At 39.8% G+C, this 17,416-nt stretch overlaps 1 protein-coding gene across 1 annotated transcript; it reads right to left on the bottom strand.

Annotated features, from left to right (window-relative positions):
- Positions 1-9: 9 nt before the first annotated feature.
- Positions 10-17,052, bottom strand: LOC120575449 (arf-GAP with dual PH domain-containing protein 1-like). The gene is made up of 11 exons (XM_039826246.1): positions 16,425-17,052; positions 13,239-13,369; positions 10,658-10,749; positions 9,050-9,132; positions 3,001-3,113; positions 2,654-2,800; positions 2,045-2,128; positions 1,807-1,869; positions 1,536-1,607; positions 1,058-1,286; positions 10-967 (listed from the first exon to the last, which is right to left on the bottom strand). Exons 1-11 carry the CDS (start codon positions 16,513-16,515, stop codon positions 939-941), a joined length of 1,134 nt encoding a protein of 377 aa, XP_039682180.1. The 5' UTR covers positions 16,516-17,052; the 3' UTR covers positions 10-938.
- Between the last annotated feature and the right edge of the window lie 364 nt (positions 17,053-17,416).

The following is a 17,416-nucleotide window of genomic DNA, read 5'->3' as shown; positions in this document are numbered from 1 at the left end:
AAGGTAATGTGGCTTTTACCCTTTTAATAGACAGCATTTCAGTTTCACTTACACAGATTCTCCTATCCAACTCCACATTGAGTTCAGTGCATGAGTAATAGTAAGTTTAAAACCTTTCCTCTGTCTCCCTCTTCTGGATTAATAAGGAAAGTAAATGCTAAATTGGATCACAATTGTTATACAGTTTTACAAAAAGGAGGAACAAAGTAATACAAGCAAATTCTTAAATGTGATAATAAACAGTACACAAAGCGGTTTACATTCAGCTGCTTGAATTTGTACAAACAAAGCAAAAATAATTATTAAAAAAATTATAACTGCAGTGCTTGGCAATATAACAGCAAATTAGACAGTTAAAAAAATAAATACAGTGAGAATTAAATACCATTGTACTTATTAATGGAAATAAATGTGAGTATCCACAGACCATGTATATTATTCCTTCCTGCTGACATTAAAGGCCTGTGCCCGATAATGTTTTAGTATGCATATAACTTACCTGAAGGGCTTAGTTGGTACGCTTTGTTGAAACATCTGGAAAATGTAAGCATTCATACTCCTATTTCACTGACAATGGAGAAAACACCTTCTAATATCGGATTCCTACAAACATAACCTCTGCACTTTCAGGTCAGGATGACTGACCTCTTTTAAGTATGCAAGTCATATCACATAACAGACGAGTGAGTTAGGCGAACATTCATGAGCTTAGGAGTGATTCGGACTACATAAGAATTGGGTCTGGCACATAATGTTGAGCAGGATGGCAGGTAGACTAAAGGAGTCACGGTGGGATGTCTCACCTTTAGGTCTTTTTCTCTGTCACCCTTAAGTCTTTATAAAGACTAACCATTATGAGATATCAAGTACATATCTGAGGTTCTTCTCTTCTTCCAGCTCCACTCTGTGCACCAACAGGTCTTCAAACACTAAGTCAGTCATGGTTTGTGCTTAAAATAGGCCTCCACTGCAGAGAGAATGGAAACAAGTAGCAGACTCAGAAATTGAGAAGAAAAGAGCTAAATAATAACTTCACTTAGTTGGGTGTTCCATTTACCTGCATACTCCTGGGGCAGCATTGGTCTGTTGATAACAGTCTGTAATGCAGCGATCCAATCTTTCTGATCCTCTTCAGTCTCGCACACAAGTAGAAACTTCCTGTCTGGGGTCACTATGGTAATTCCAAACTGCCAATGGTAGCCCTGAATGTTTGGGGGGAGGCCGGGCAGCGTGGTGTAGCTGTTTTCCCTGCTACCAATGAACACCTCGCCTCGTGCATAGGCATCCTGGAAGCAGAGGGAGAAACGTATAGTTTAATCATTGTTCAATTAAACAAAATCACTTAATTATGTTTTCATCTAAAAGGAGCTAAAGCCAAAATCTAGATGGACAGCTATTTGTCTAAAAGGAATTGAGTGCACTGTCCCTCTAAAATAGACAAGAGACTAATACAAAGTAGAAAGAAGGGCATGGCAACATCTCCTGGTCACAGTGTGCAACTACAGGAGTTTGCTCTTGATGTGCAGCTTTAATACCAGTGGGTCTTTGAAGTACATGAGCCTCCTGTCATCCAACGTGAACCATCTCTTCTTGAAGCCCTCTGTGTGCTGTGGGACAGACACAGGAGAGAAACATGTGGCAGCAGCTGATTTCATAGAGCTACAAATGTCAAATAAATAACTTGGCTTTCATGCTCTGCAACACCCTGATGTAGGTTTTGCATATTTCCTTTCCATTTTATTTACTTATAAATCATATTGTGGAAAAGTATTCCATCAACAAAAATATTGCAGATAAATGCCTTACCTTTGGACCAGTCTTCTCCATGTAACCCTCCTTTATGTAGTTCCTGGTTAGCTTTGGCAACAACTAAACAAACAAAGAGCAAATATCTCACTGTGTGTGTGTGTGTGTGTGTGTGTGTGTGTGTGTGTGTGTGTGTGTGTGTGTGTGTGTGTGTGTGTGTGTGTGTGTGTGTGTGTGTGTGTGTGTGTGTGTGTGTGTGTGTGTGTTTGTGTGTGTGCGTGTGTGTGTGTGTTCTCACTTCAGAGGTGGAAGCTCCAGGAAAAGCCACCTGCATGTAGTGAAACCTGGCTGCTCGGATGGCGTTGAACCAGTCCACCATTTCCTTCAAGACAGGACATCAGGAAGTTCAGTGACTCTTACTGAAATATGTTCTCCCCACACACACACATACATACACACACCATCATCATCAGCCCTGATGGTCCATAATTACCTCCAGGACACACAGCAATCGTTACTTACTATGCCTTTGTTAAATGGCATTTTGAAAAGCTCTAAACCCAAGGGAGATGGGCTCCATTTAGAAGAAGTAGCATGCATACACATATATATTACATATATATATATATATATATATATATATATATATATATATATATATATATATATATATATATATAACACACACACACACACACAATATGTGTATATATATATATATATATATATACACACATACTGATGTTATGACAAACCCATCAACTCCTTAAACCTGTGCATGACTCATCACAAAGCACAATGTGGCCATCAGATCGGCACACAGAAAAAGAGAGACCCGGTTGTGACTTTTCGAAGATGTGTTTTCTTCCCCCCACCTAAAACACCAAACAGAGGCACAGCATCTCACCTTTCCATCCTCCTGGTAAACAAAGATATTCCTAGTGCTGTTGTCCTTCAAATAGGTTATCTGCAGGCCGTGGGCAGTACCGATTTTTGTTGGTTGGAAAGTGGCATTCAAAGTATTGATCTTCATTACCGTTTTAGGCTCTCTGGCCTGCAGGGAGGTAAGACATTTTTAGAAGAGAAATGATTGATGATGAAATGATTAAGTTGAATGGGATCTCCAGATTTCACCAGAAAAATCTGGACATTTCTACAGAGTGGCTATTTTTATTATTATTATTATTTTTATACTTAGATCCGTAGATTAAATACAGATTAAGAAAAGGATAGATGGTGGGAGAAAACACTCACATCGTGCTTGTTGAAGTACTTCAAAACACCTTCCCGTTCGGACAGAATAAATTTTCGGCTGAGGTACTGTCCTTTGTCTCGGCCTCGTTTCCATAGAAACCCCTCTCTGTAGCCTGCCAGGAGGGGAGCCACAAGGGTCCCGTTCCATTGACGCGGAGCAGAAATACAGAGGAAAGACACAAACTTTTAACAAAATACTTCAAAATACAAACCATTACAGAAGAAAAATTCAGAAATGGTTTCGATAGGGAACATCAAGCTATGATAAAAGTCTGCAAGTTTGTTGGCCAGAAAACTAAAACGCTCTGTGGAGCTGCAGGGTACTGCACATTACAAAAAGCCTTTAGATCCATTGTTATGAAAAAAATATTGATTGAGTGCATAATAGTATAGTCATAAACTATTATCATTCCCGGAATCAAGTGGGCAATTTTCTTTACTTGAATTAACCCCACAGCATGTTCTTGGTAAAATAACTCAGATTAATGCTAAAGCTATATGTTGTCTACATACTTAGACTTACAAAACGTTAACGTTAAGAGGCAATTTGTTGTACAATACAGGCATACTGACACATAACCCACAACACAAACATTGAACCAGAAATCTACAGCACTATTTATCTAACACATAACATTCACACATCAATAAATAGAAAACTATAAAAAGGAGTATGTTGCACTTCCCTAAAAGGCCTAATATCATAAATAAATGAAACTACCACACAGTACTTCACATATATTCCTCCTCCAGTCATACCCCTCCCCACATCTTATTTAATTGGGTTATTGCCATGAGAATGAATGAGTTTTTTTGCTCGGTTGGTTCTGACATTAGGGTATCTATATCTACGACCAGAAGGGAGTTGGCTTGAATATGTCTGGCACAGACATATTGGTCATTATAAAACCCCTTGTGCCCATTCATCCACTACATTGTGAGTGCACCAAAACGGTCATTTTTCATTACTTTTTGCCATGTTTTTCAAGAGTTTGAAAGATCTTTAGCCTAAGCATGTAATATTACACAGGACACTGATCCAGAAACAATGCTGGTGGACACCACTGAAAGCTCTGTAATAGTGTGTGTGTGTGTGTGTGTGTGTGTGTGTGTGTGTGTGTGTGTGTGTGTGTGTGTGTGTGTGTGTGTGTGTGTGTGTGTGTGTGTGTGTGTGTGTGTGTGTGTACAGTTTATGTTATATGGTCACCGTTCTAAGCAGCTCAGCAGTGGTGGGAGGAAGCACTTTCCGCTTTTACTACACATAAATAATTTAGCTTCAACTGATGGCTTCCTCTACAAGCCAGAACCTCTCACAACCACACACACAAAAAAACACACACACACACACACACACACACACACACACACACACACACACACACACACACCCCTTGTTGGCTCTGTTCCTGGGCTGTGCTTTTCCTACTATGACAAGTCAAAATGTCTGCTGTGAAAAACTTACTTGCATGAGCAATATTCAACAGAATTATTTCTTTCCAAATATCTGAGAACTGGATTTCTAACACTATAATAAACTAGATATGTATGTCAGATACAAGTAACAAGACTGGTTTGCACAGCCAGAGAACCTACTTTAAGACATTGTCATTAGGTGAGCATCCGGCAGCACTGTGACACTGCAATAACCACAACTGAAAACTGTTGCAAAGTGCTTCATTATGTCAAGAGACCTTTACTACTTTTCAGCTTTTTCCTTTTGTTTAAGTTTAAACAAAGTGGTGGTATTTATAAAAAAAAAAAAAAAAGAAGTATGAGAAATATAATAACAATCCCCTGTGATTCCAACTCACAGCCTTACATAAATAGCACTGAACTGTTTTCTTGTGATACATGGACATGATGGACTCCAGATAGCCGACTACATTAGAAACAGCTGATAAACCATTTCCCCTGCAGGGGCTGGACAAGAAAAGCATTTCCATTGAAAATAAAGTGCCTTATTTAAATGCTGGTCTGGTATGCAATAAAAAGCAAAGAACAGAGAATCTTTGAGAGGAAATGTGCCAGAAAATTGCCCCTTTCCTCCGGGAAATGAAGCTGAAATTAACAAACACTTATCTGCTGGTCCACCTGACCCCTCTCCTGCCCCCCGTGTCCCTTCCCTTGCTTTTGCTTTGTTGTACAATAATAAAGTTGTCATGGTGCAGCAGTGAACTTCTGGTTGAGCAATGGCTTCATCCATTATTCATAAGTAAGAACCTTTTGCTCCACTGCTGAGAGGAGAAGGGTCATACTGTTCACAGTAACATAACACAACAGAGGAGAACAAGAGAATTCATTAACTGTTAGAACGGGGTGTCAAGATTTGCAAACACTTGGGAGGGCAAAGCAAGTTGTTGGACCAAAGCATTTGTCTTTCTTCAGGTCCTCTACATATGCTAGTTTCTCCTGGCCTACAATCTAGGAGCAATGTTATATAGAATACTTGTACACAAAAGAGGTCATTCTTCCTCCGTGGCAGAGACACACAGCCACATGCTCCTAAACCTCTGCACAGCACAAGACAAGAGACCATTGACACAGAGAGAGAGACACAGAGACAGAGTTTGACAGTCATGAGACTCTGACAATAGTGCTTTATCTTGCCTACCTTAAAGTGAGTTTTTCCTTTTCTAAAAATGTAAGCTTTGTGTTTTAGCTTTTCAGGTAATAGTGAAGGCATTTTTTAAATTACCTAATGATGTTTTAACTGCAAATGCCAGAGGTTGCTCAACCCTGTGAGAAGGCAGCGTGGCTCTAGTTAAAAGGGGAACTGTGTTGTGTTGTGAATTTGACACTGTGGCTCTAGAAATGACATCACTCTACTACAGATTTGAAGAGAAAGTCCCGCCCATAACTTTAACAGCAAGGGTGTGGACTGACCGTAACATATCTTTAAAATGTTCAACCAAAAAATGGCCACAAACCATGTCCTCTATCAGGTTAACTGACTTTATGTTACACAACTTCCTGTTTCCAGCAGAGAAGTCACAAAGGGAAACAGTCGATAAAGCCTGATAGAAAGCGTAGTTGGTGACCATCTTTATCAGGAGAACTATGGAACATATAGACATGTCCGACATTACTGGCAACATCCCGTTTTCCTCTTAGACTATGCTAAAGCCTAGTGAGAGGCTGTAACAGAACTGTGAGTTTCTCAAAACTAAATCTGTGAAAATGTATTACGTATTATTATAAACAATGGAAAATAACATTTAAACAAGGCGCAGGCTGAAAAACAATGGATCTCTCCTATAATGATGGCCCCGGTACATTTAGACATCCTAGTAAATATATCCATGTCAGTGAGCAAGCATGCACAATCCATAGACCCATGGCACTGAAACACCTGAATGGGATAAATGTTACACCTGTGTTTAACAGTCAAACTGTTTGCTGTGAGAAATGTTTAGAATCCAGTCTAGAAAGACCTCGGTGCTGCATGTGTCAGTTCAGTTTTCATTTCCTTCAGTGCTGCAATAACACTTTACGTTAAATCCCCCTATTTGGCATTTAAATGCAGTAAATTCTATAAATGGTTTATAACACACTATAATGTAGTTTTAAGCAGATGTAAGTGTTTATTAATGTATTAGTTGTCAACTATTACTTATCCTGTGGGCATCCATAAGTGGGGGCTGAATGAAAATATAGTATAAAACAGTTGTAAGATGAAATATCTCCTCATATATATATACACACATATACATAATAGTTTGTTATAAATCATTTATCAAATGTGTATATGCTGCAGATGAATGCTAAATAGGAGGGCTAAAGTAGTGCTAAATTGTTCAGAATGTTTAGTGGTCTACGGTGTACGCCTGTTTTAAACAAGTGGTCAAAACGCTGGGGGGAGGGGGGGGTCAGGTTGGTTCCACTTTATCTCTTTAAATGAGCTTCACCGAGACATTAGTCATTTGCAACACACACAGTCAAAAGGGCACATGATCCAGCACAAAAGACAGAGATAAGGGTTATGAAATACACATTTCGTGAGGAACTGAGCTTGATAATGACAAAATTATTTCACACAATCAACCATGAGAAAAGGGTGAGACATATTTTAGCTCAGCAGTAACAGAGGTGGGTGTGATAAAAAAAAAAAAAAATGAAGGCAGACAGACAGGTAGGTAGACATATGAGGAGCTGATGTTGGACAGAAAAGGGGAGTTTTCTTCCCTTGATGACCATTGTCTCTGCTGACACACCATGCATCTGTCTAACTCACACTGTCTTACTGGCATTCTAATTGGGCTGGGCCATGTAAATGAGCACTGGGTAATTGTGCCTACTGGGCCATGAGTTATTCATTATTACACCCTTTGACTGTGTAATGCCATTTTCAAACCAAATATCACCTCCATACACACTGGTCCCCAGCTGATATCAACAAAAGATCAACCTCACAAGAGTTTGTGCTGCTTTATGTTATATCCCTAACCAGAATATTGTCACATGTTTTAGAACAATCCTTTATGGATGCAGACAAACAATTTTACGCCAAGAGAGCGACATCTGATACTAAAACAAATAAAGAGTCAGTGGAAGTTGATAAGGATAGATTGCAAATGAGCAAGAAACGTTCAAATATTACTTAAACACTTTGTAAATACACACATTGGCTTAGATGAGAAGATTCTCTGTGTGTTAAGTACGGAGCTGAAGATGGCGCGAAACAGCTAGCAACGTCATCACTGCTTGCACATGCAACCGGGAGGCAGAAAGAAGACGTGTTTCGTGTAGCTAGTAGTAGCAGCATAGTGTAAGTCAAAATGCCAAGGAGTTGTTGCGTGGTTAATTATACAAACAGAGCCAGTGATGGGTGCCTGATTTTTAACATACCTAGGGGGAAGCATGCTTTTGCCAAAAAACAGCGGAGGTTATGGCTTCAAGCCATAAGAAGAGCAGATTGGGGTCATATGCAAGAGTCAGGCTCCCACTGTATCAATCAGAAAAGTTGCAGTTTGTTCAGTTGTTCAGCTAAGTGATATAGACCTGTCAGGGCTGTAGTACTCGAGTCCGGACTCGAGACAAGTTTAGACTGCTAGCTAAAGCTACGCCGATGTTTTGCTAACGTTAGCACAACAGCGTTAGCCTAGCCTTCTAGGTAAATATTACGACTGCCTTCGGAGTTTCTTATATCTGCGTCCACGTTGTCAACATAAGACCTGTGGCGTTAGTGCTCCCTTAGTATCATAATTTTATTGAATGAAATATTAAGCTTCGCTCCTACGAGATGGGTGGGTTTTTGTTATGTTACACACAAAGCTAACTGGCTATAGTTAGCCTGTACGTATAGTAGCAGACATTAGCCAACGTTGCCGAGACAGCGGCAGTAGAGTTTCGGTGAGCTAACCACGACAGCGTTGTCACGCTTTCGCCCACAATCAACCTCTGCTGCTAAAAACGGTCAACCTGCAGTGATGTTTTGAAATGGAGACACACATATCGTGCCTTTTCCCGGAAATCCTGCCCATTATTATTAACCATAGGGGTACACTCAGGGGTAACCCTGCTGCTAACATTGGCTATTACGTTAGCCTAAAATGAAAATTATAGCCATACATATATATCACAGTAACACTGCAAAATTAAAGACAGACAAACAGTACAAACAATAAGGAAAGCTTCAATATTTAAGGTTGTTGCAGTAGCAGACCAGTTTACCAATCTGGCTTTCTGCCTCCGGTATGCGCACGCACCCAGTAATGTTTGTAAACAGGAAACCCATGTATAAGGGGAAACAGCTATAGCATGGCTTTGTTCAATGTGAAAAATGTCAACCAACACCTTTAAAGCTTATGTATTACGCTGATGTATCGCATTTTTTTGAACCATACATAAACAGAAATGTAAAACCTGTGAAGGGAAGGCCTCTTTTTCCTTCCTCTTTCACTATAATTTCATCATCACTCAAGAATGTTGGCGATGATAAATGAATGATGCCATTTCCCTGCTAGCACATAGACAAATACTTGTTTTCCTGAGTAAGCAAGAAGTATAATGTGTTTGTGCACATAACTGTACAGACGCATTTCATTCTTACCTGCCGAGTAGGGCTCCTGCCTCTCTACACACAAGAACTCCTTCCTCTCGTACTTGGCTCTGATCCATTGTTCCCGCAGGAGTCTGCAAGACAGTTGGTGTTAGATACTCAGCTCTTCCTGAGGTTTGATGTTTACTTCATGTTTAAGCTAATTTGTTAAACACCTCATTAACTTACATGGATGTCCAAGCTCCGAGCCACATTTCATGCAAACTCTGAACAAAAGCAGCCAAATATTACATATTTGTGCAATTATCACTTGTGTCTACCTGTCCTCCATCTATCATAATATTGATCATACGGCTCGTGCTCTTCTTTTTATCTCCCATATCCATCTTTATTGAATTAATTTATCTGGACTCTAATCTTTTCCCTTAACATTAACAATGCATCATACATGTGTATGCATCTTCAGCATGCCATCATCCTTCATAAACACAATGCAGATTCATTCTAAAATAAACTCCACAGCGTTTTCTTGTTGCGTAGTTATTTACAGTACAGGCCAAAAGTTTGGACACACCTTCTCATTCAAATGCGTTTCCTTTTATTTTCATGACTATTTACATTGTAGATTCTCACTGAAGGCATCAAAACTATGAATGAACACATATGGAATTATGTACTTAACAAAAAAGTGTGAAATAACTGAAAACATGTCTTATATTTTAGATTCTTCAAAGTAGCCACCCTTTGCTTTTTTATTAATAAGGAGAAAAATTCCACTAATTAACCCTGACAAAGCACACCTGTGAAGTGAAAACCATTTCAGGTGACTACCTCATGAAGCTCATTGAGAGAACACCAAGGGTTTGCAGAGATATCAAAAAAAGCAAAGGGTGGCTACGGAATCTAAAATATAAGACATTTTTTCAGTTATTTCACACTTTTTTGTTAAGTACATAATTCCATATGTGTTCATTCATAGTTTTGATGCCTTCAGTGAGAATCTACAATGTAAATAGTCATGAAAATAAAGAAACACATTGAATGAGAAGGTGTGTCCAAACTTTTGGCCTGTACTGTATATCACTAGATGGTTAGGAAAAAAAACCTTGTACTGAACTGTTGCTTCCTGGTCAAATTACAGGAACTTGGTATTCTTATCACTGAGGAGTTGCTGCATGTCAGCCTGACTACCAAAACCACTTGTTGTCCCTTTTTGTGTTATTAAATGCATCCATCTGTGGAACAATAACTGCAATATTTTACTGTTTTGTTGCCCAAAATAACCACAATATACAGTATATGCAACGGTTTGCAATGTTGTTGACTGATGACGACCCACTCATTCTACCACTGAGTGGCAGAATGAGCGTCATGTTTTAGTGACAACACCTTTAACATTTGAACAAACCTGCCTATTACAACGTCATTCCATCCTAAACTACCTTTAAGACAAATGGATCTGTATGATAACCTTCACCACCATGGTTGTTCAAAAATCTGGACAAAATCAAGATGAGGAAAAAAATTTAAAAAAAGTGTCTACAGTATCCATCTGTGCTGCAGATATGTACTAACCACTCATACATTTAGAGGTGACCACAGGTACAGAGGTGACCTGAATTGGGCTTTAAGGAGGGCAAAGGAAGACACATCACTTACGTGCAGTCTTTGTGTGTAGGTCGGTAGTAGAAGGCAGGAACTATCTGTTCATATTTGGCCTTGGCAGCATTGTTGCCCACAGAGTCCATAAACTGCAGAGGGGAGGAAGAGAAACCTCTGATGTTTGTAAGTGATACCTGTGTGTATTAGAGTGTGCTCAGTGGCTTAATGGCCGTGAGCGCATGTACAGTATCTGTACGTGGCTTTTGAGGGCAGGGCACACTATGAGGTTTTGCAGCTCAGCATTTGTGTGGCTGACTCCTTGCCCAGAGGGAGACGTTGCAGCTGCCATGGCTGCTTCTTCTTTTTTGTCCCTTTATTTTAACACAGAGGACACTGCTCAGCATGCATTCGCACACTGCTAGGAAACAACAGATAACAAGCATACCGGCAGGAAAGCTGCATGAAACAGTTAATCTGACTGTACTAGATGTATGAAAACAACACATTGTTCTTTATTACCTCATTCTTGATTAATCAACCTGTTTTTAGAGTGAGTTTTAAAGTCTGAGAGTCCCAGGATTAAGCAAAATATAGTAGGGCAGTGAGATGAGTGCAGGATAACAGACAGGGAGGTTTGAGAATGGAGAAACAGAAGGGCAAAAATATTTATACCTCACTGGAGCTGACTCATCTGTGATTGGGCCAGATATGAACACCTACAGTACGAAATGAACGTCTCTCTCTCTCTCTCACACACACACACACACACACACACACACACACACACACACACACACACACACACACACACACACACACACGTTGTATCTGCCAGCTGCTGGCTCATGCCTTTCAGGCCATGCTGAATAGAGTCTGAAGACTTGACTTATTCATCCAAGCAAGGATGCAGCGGGCGGAGACTGATGCTCACAGTGGAGCAGGCAGGGCTGGGTGAGGGCGAGGCCAGAGGCTACAGACGTTACCTCAAGCCAAGTTTCAGACTATACACTACTGATCAAAAGTTTTAGAACAAATGAACAATTTAAGTTAAAAAAAGAAATCATGGAATCAATTTATAAACCAAAAAGTATTCTAAATTTTTGACTCATCAAAGTAGCCCCCTTTGGCAGATGTAACAGCTGAACACACTCGTGGTATTCTTTCTACAATGGAAATCAGAAAATTCTTCCCAACTCTGTTGCAGAAGTTCCCATAAATGTGTGGCACTTTTAGGTTGCTTTGCTTTCACTTTTCTGTCCAGTTTATCCCAAACCAGCTCAATGAGGTTTAAGTCTGGTGACTGTGCTGGCCACTCCATGTTTTTAACCTAACATTTTTTTTTTTTTTTTAAATGTTTTTTTTATATTTTTTGAAAATTTAAATTTTTTTTTTTTTTTTTTTGCCCTTATCTTGCTGTAGGATGAACCCCTGACCAACTAGGCGCATACCAGAGGGTACTGCATGGTGCTGCAAAATGATGTGGTAGCTGTTTTGGTTCAGGGTGCCTTTCACTCTGTACAAATCACCGACCCTGGCTCCAGCAAAACAGCCCCAGACCATCACGCTTCCTCCTCCATGTTTGACAGTTGATGTCACACACTGAGGAACCATCCTTTCGCCTACTCGACAGCGTACAAAAATCCTGTGTGATGAACTGAAGATTTCAAATTTTGATTCATCAGTCCATAACACCTTCTTCCAGTCTTCAGTAGTCCATTGATGATGTTTCTTGGCCCAGGCAAACCTCTTTTTCTTATTCTGACGTCTTAGCAATGGCTTTCTTGCTGCAACTTGAACTATCAAACCTGCAGCTCGAAGTCTTCTCTTTATAGTTGAAACTGAGACTTGCTTATTACGACCACTATTAAGCTGTGCTTGAAGCTGTTGTCCTGTGAGCCGCCTATCACGCAAGCTGTTGACTCTCAGAAACTTGTCTTCTGATTCGGTTGTGGCTTTGGGTCTGCCAGACCTCTTCCTGTCAGAGTTTCCCCCAGTTTCTAAGTGCCTTTTTATGGTGAAGAATACTGTACTCACTGACACCTTGACTTTCTTTGCAATTTCTCTGTAGGAAAGACCAACATTCTTAAGTGTTATGATGGTCTGTCTCTCTTCCATTGTTAATTGCCTTTTTCCCGCCATTTTTATAGCAACACACTACTTTCTGCAGTACAATACTGTTCAAATAATGCTCACGAGGGTATGGTACCCCACAGTGTGTTCCAACAATACTTTTATACAAACAGAGGGGGTTGTAAGTAATCCGGACAAGTTGGAACACCTGTGGGAATTGGTAGCACCAACTTTCAAAGCTTGATCAACCTCCATTGCTGCACAACAGCTTTACGTTGTTTACCCATTTCTTGTTCCCTGAAAAAATTTTCAGTTTTGGGTAACCTTTCTTTTTTTTTTAACCTCAGGCAGTTCACCACTTACCTCTGTACCATTACAAGCTATTCACTGGACTTGAACTGCTAAAATTTGAATAAAAAACTAGAAAAATTGGAGTGTTCTAAAACTTTTGACTAGTAGTGTACATGTAATCGATGACTGGTCTTCTCTTACAAAACACTATTTTATTTAGGATTTCTACAAATAAAATCACCTCACACACACACACACAACAGACACGAGTTCTTACCTCCACCTCAGTGGAGCTCCAGGGATCCAGCAGGACAGATTTCACCTTGCTGATCTGAGCAATGTTTCTATGAAGGCCGGAGCAGCTGAGACACACAAACACTCCCAGGGTGTAGGATGCCCACTCCGGATCTGCAACGTGGCATAAAGACACATGTAGATGCGCACAAAAAACACTTTAAATAACACACGCTTTAAATAACTGAACACACTTAAACATTTCTGAACTTCCTTCTAACAGACACTGATGGCTCAACTAGATTTGAAGCAGGTTGACCATAGCGAACAGCAGACAACCAAAACAGTGGTCGATACATTACAGGCAGAAAGAACTATTTTTACATGTAGTGTTTTAAGTTTTCTTTACATGATTTCTGTAGTGGATTAAGAATCCTAAAAATCACATGTAAGGTAGAAACAGGTATGGATGGAAATCTGACACAAGGGTTAAGATATGGTTATAACAGAGAGATGGGACTTGGAGAGACAGATGTCCAACAGAACGAGTTAGTCTGTCTTCCTCACTCTCCATCTCTCTGTCTTTAATACATGCGACTCCCTCAATACTAAGTCATTTGTCTCGCCATGACCTAGATTTACAAACTCAGTCAACATCCTCAGAGTGATCATAAAACCCTCCCCCAATTTCACAGATGATCAATATTTGGGTGAAAATAATGTCAGTCAAGAATGTAATTTAGGTTTGTGTGAAGGCATACTACTGTAGGTGTTTCCTTTCCATTTTTCAGTGTGGTGGCAGTAGAGAGAGTAGACTTTGCACCACTGATGGCTCACCTTGAGTCACCCCGGCAGGGTATTGTTTCACAGGTCTTATGTCTGCCCCTCAGACACAAACATGAAAAAATGTCTCCCTTAATACAGTATTTACAAAACAGCCTAGATTACTTTATTACAGCAACTCAGCAACACATGCTTAGAAAACTGAAACACTGCATAGAAATGGTAATGAACCATCTCCAAGTCTTCTTTTTTCAGAGACAGGCACATTGATACATATACGAATACATATATCACATCTATAGGTGTGCCTATCTTCATTGTTATACTATTTTGTTGCTGTTGAGATTTTTTGTTATGAATATTGGAAATTCACAGGCATACCAGTGTCTTTCACACTACGTTCACACGTTACATACATTCACACCTTCTTGCAATATGAGTCACTTCTACCTCAAACACCTCTGTCTCCCTTGGAAAAAACTAAGTGAAGACCTGACCTTTTGCAAACATAAACTGAAAAAAAATGACAGATTTTTTGTAATATGTCACCCAGTTATGTTTAAGCGCTCATGACATTTTGCCGTGTTCTCAAGAAGTTCAGTGAAAGGTCAGAACGTCATACAGTTCTAATATTTCTTTGAAGGGAGACAAGAATTTCATTATAAATCCACAGCATGTTTGTTTTTTTAAAGCCAAGTTGCAGCAGACGTGTGAATGGCTTACACACACATGCACAAAGCTCATCCTACACATCAACATCTAATTTCAGCAAGATGAGAATTCAGCTGCCGTGGTGGTTATTTGTAACTGAGCCAGAGAACTGGGGCAGTGTCAGGTAGTTTGTATCAGCGTGCGGCAGCCCTTCAACCACTGCTAACAAATACGTGCACACACGCTGCAAAAATAGCATGAGAACAAAAAAAACTATTACTTCCTTGTGCATAATCACAAAGCTGCACACATGTAAGGCTGTGCATCTGTGAACAAGAGACAAGAGGCTGATGTGTAGTGAGTCACTCCCATCTTCTCTGCATTATGTGGGTCTGTTGTAGTTGAGACAATCAGCCAGTCTAACAGAGAAGTCACTCTCTAAGACAACCGGATGCACACAAAGTCAAACAGCCCGGAGGATAAAAACACATTTGGCATGGAAGAGAAATTTAAGGGTCCACAATGTAACAATGCATGAAGCACCTTAGCTTATTAATAGATTAGTTGATTGAGAGAGAGAAATATTCAGCAACAATTTCGATAATTACTTATTTTAACTTATTTTAATTTTTTTTTTTTTTTTTTTTTTTTAAAGGACCTGTAAAAGAATCGCCAAACATTATTTGGTTTCAGCTTCCCAAACAAAAGGATTTGCTGCTTTTTATTGTCATAATTCACTGTAAACTAATGTTTTTGAATAGGTTTTGTTTGAACAAAACAAGACATTTAAGACGTCATCGGGCTCTGGGAAGTTTGGGTTTGGGTATTTTTTGCAATTTCCTGACATTTCATAAACAATCAGAAAACTCATCGTCATATTTATGGAAAATAAAAATACTTCAGTTTGCGGCCCTAAATATGAGCATCCTCCTGAATGAATGGACTAGTGAGCTTCAAGATTTCATCTTCAATAGTACAGCTTAAAAACTTTTTGAACCAGGAGCAACGCCAAGTGAGGAATAATACATTTAACAAACTAGATATTTCTGACTTTCTCTCAGGCTATTTAGATTAGCCTTTAAAAAAGAAAACACACCTGTTTGTGTGTGTGTTTCCCTTCTTGTATGCCCATTTATTTATTTATTTGACTGTATTAGATTTAATTTCTTTGACTTGGAAGCACTGTGTGACTGGTGTCTGTGAAAGGTGCGGTGTAAATAAGCATGCTTGCATGCCCAAGTACTGAACTGCAGATTTGATAAGTTCAACCAACTAGGTGTGACCAGCATGGTGTGTATGAACACATGTGCACTGTATGCAAAAGGAAATAAACCACCAGATGAATACATTTCGCACCTCAATCAACAAAAATAGCCTACATCTAAAAAAAAAAACACCACACATAGGAATAACGAAGCACTTTCTAACCAAGCTTTTAAGTTTCAATAAAAAGCACTTAGGTCATTACATATTTACACCTAGGCTATACACTATTTTGTTGCTTTTTCGTTAAGAGTCCTCACCAAATGCATTGGCCTCCTGTGTAATGATCTTCATTATGTCAACTGTTATTTCATAACCATGCCTAGAACACATCGTGACTGAGAAGAGAAACTAAACGACCTCGCGAGAAAGAACTGGAGCCAGCTGTGACAATATCCTAAATGCAATTATTTGTAGCTTATGAAATCACACGGGAATAACAAAGAAAGTGAGATAGTCTTAACATTTGTATCCAAACATTGAATTAAGGTCACTAAAACGTCTGACTGTCAGAGACTCCCCTCCAGCCTACCTGCAGCCCCGCAGTCGGCACAGGTTCTATTCCCAGGTTTCCCCAGAAGCTGTTTCAGACGCTGCCTGCTGTGTTCTTGATCCGAAGCCATACTGCAAATGATTCAGCCCAGATGCTGTCTGCTCAGCGGCTGAAAACCTCAAACTCTCATGCATCGAAAGTAAGATCACCGCCGGGACGTGCTGGACCGAATTTGTTCAAAGTTAACGCGCCTAAACAACTCGGGAGAAGGCTGTCATTTTTTTTTTAGCGGAGGGTGGCTGAATAGCGGAGCATTGTCAGTCTAGTGCAGATCAGATGTTGTAAACCCATATAGATGCAACAATAAATGCATGCAAGTCTCGTCTTTCTCTGGAGTGAGACCTCCAGCGGTCATTGTGAGGTTTATGAGACGCGCTCGCGACACTCCCAGCGATGACATTTACCCCTCCTTCAATAACTCAGCGCGTGGAAAAGTTTAGTCTTATAACTTCGCAGATACTTTAACGACCTGAACAGAAGCGGTTGGTGAATATGAATTTAGTGGGGGGGAACGGTTACTCTAAAAAGATATTTGATAGAAGCTAGATAAAACAGAAGCATCCCTCTACAGCAAAATATAGGCCTACTTAATATATAAATATCACGCTAGAGGTATGAACTTTTAGAAACACCGAAGGCATAAATCTAAAGGCCGTAATTTGTCACCGACCAAACTCGTTATCTTTTTTTTTTTTTAGTCTCTTATGGTCTGGTGCCAGGTAGATAATTGCGGTGTACATAATTACTAAATTCCTTTCATTTTTATCTCGAACGTTCAAATTTGATCTAGAAAAGTTTCACACGCAGGTGTTTTCACTCGCGGTTGATTAGACCTGAGCTCGGGTTGAAGGTGGGCGGAGCTATGTTGGGATTTACGTAAGGTTATCTGACGCCATGAGCCAATTAAAATAGTAAATGCAACAAAACTCACAAAAGATTGAGGGACATGCCAAACGTGTAATTGGTACAGG

Source organism: Perca fluviatilis, chromosome 15, assembly GCF_010015445.1.
Source record: "Perca fluviatilis chromosome 15, GENO_Pfluv_1.0, whole genome shotgun sequence".
NCBI lineage: Eukaryota > Metazoa > Chordata > Actinopteri > Perciformes > Percidae > Perca > Perca fluviatilis.
This window is presented reverse-complemented; position numbering and strand designations above follow the sequence as displayed.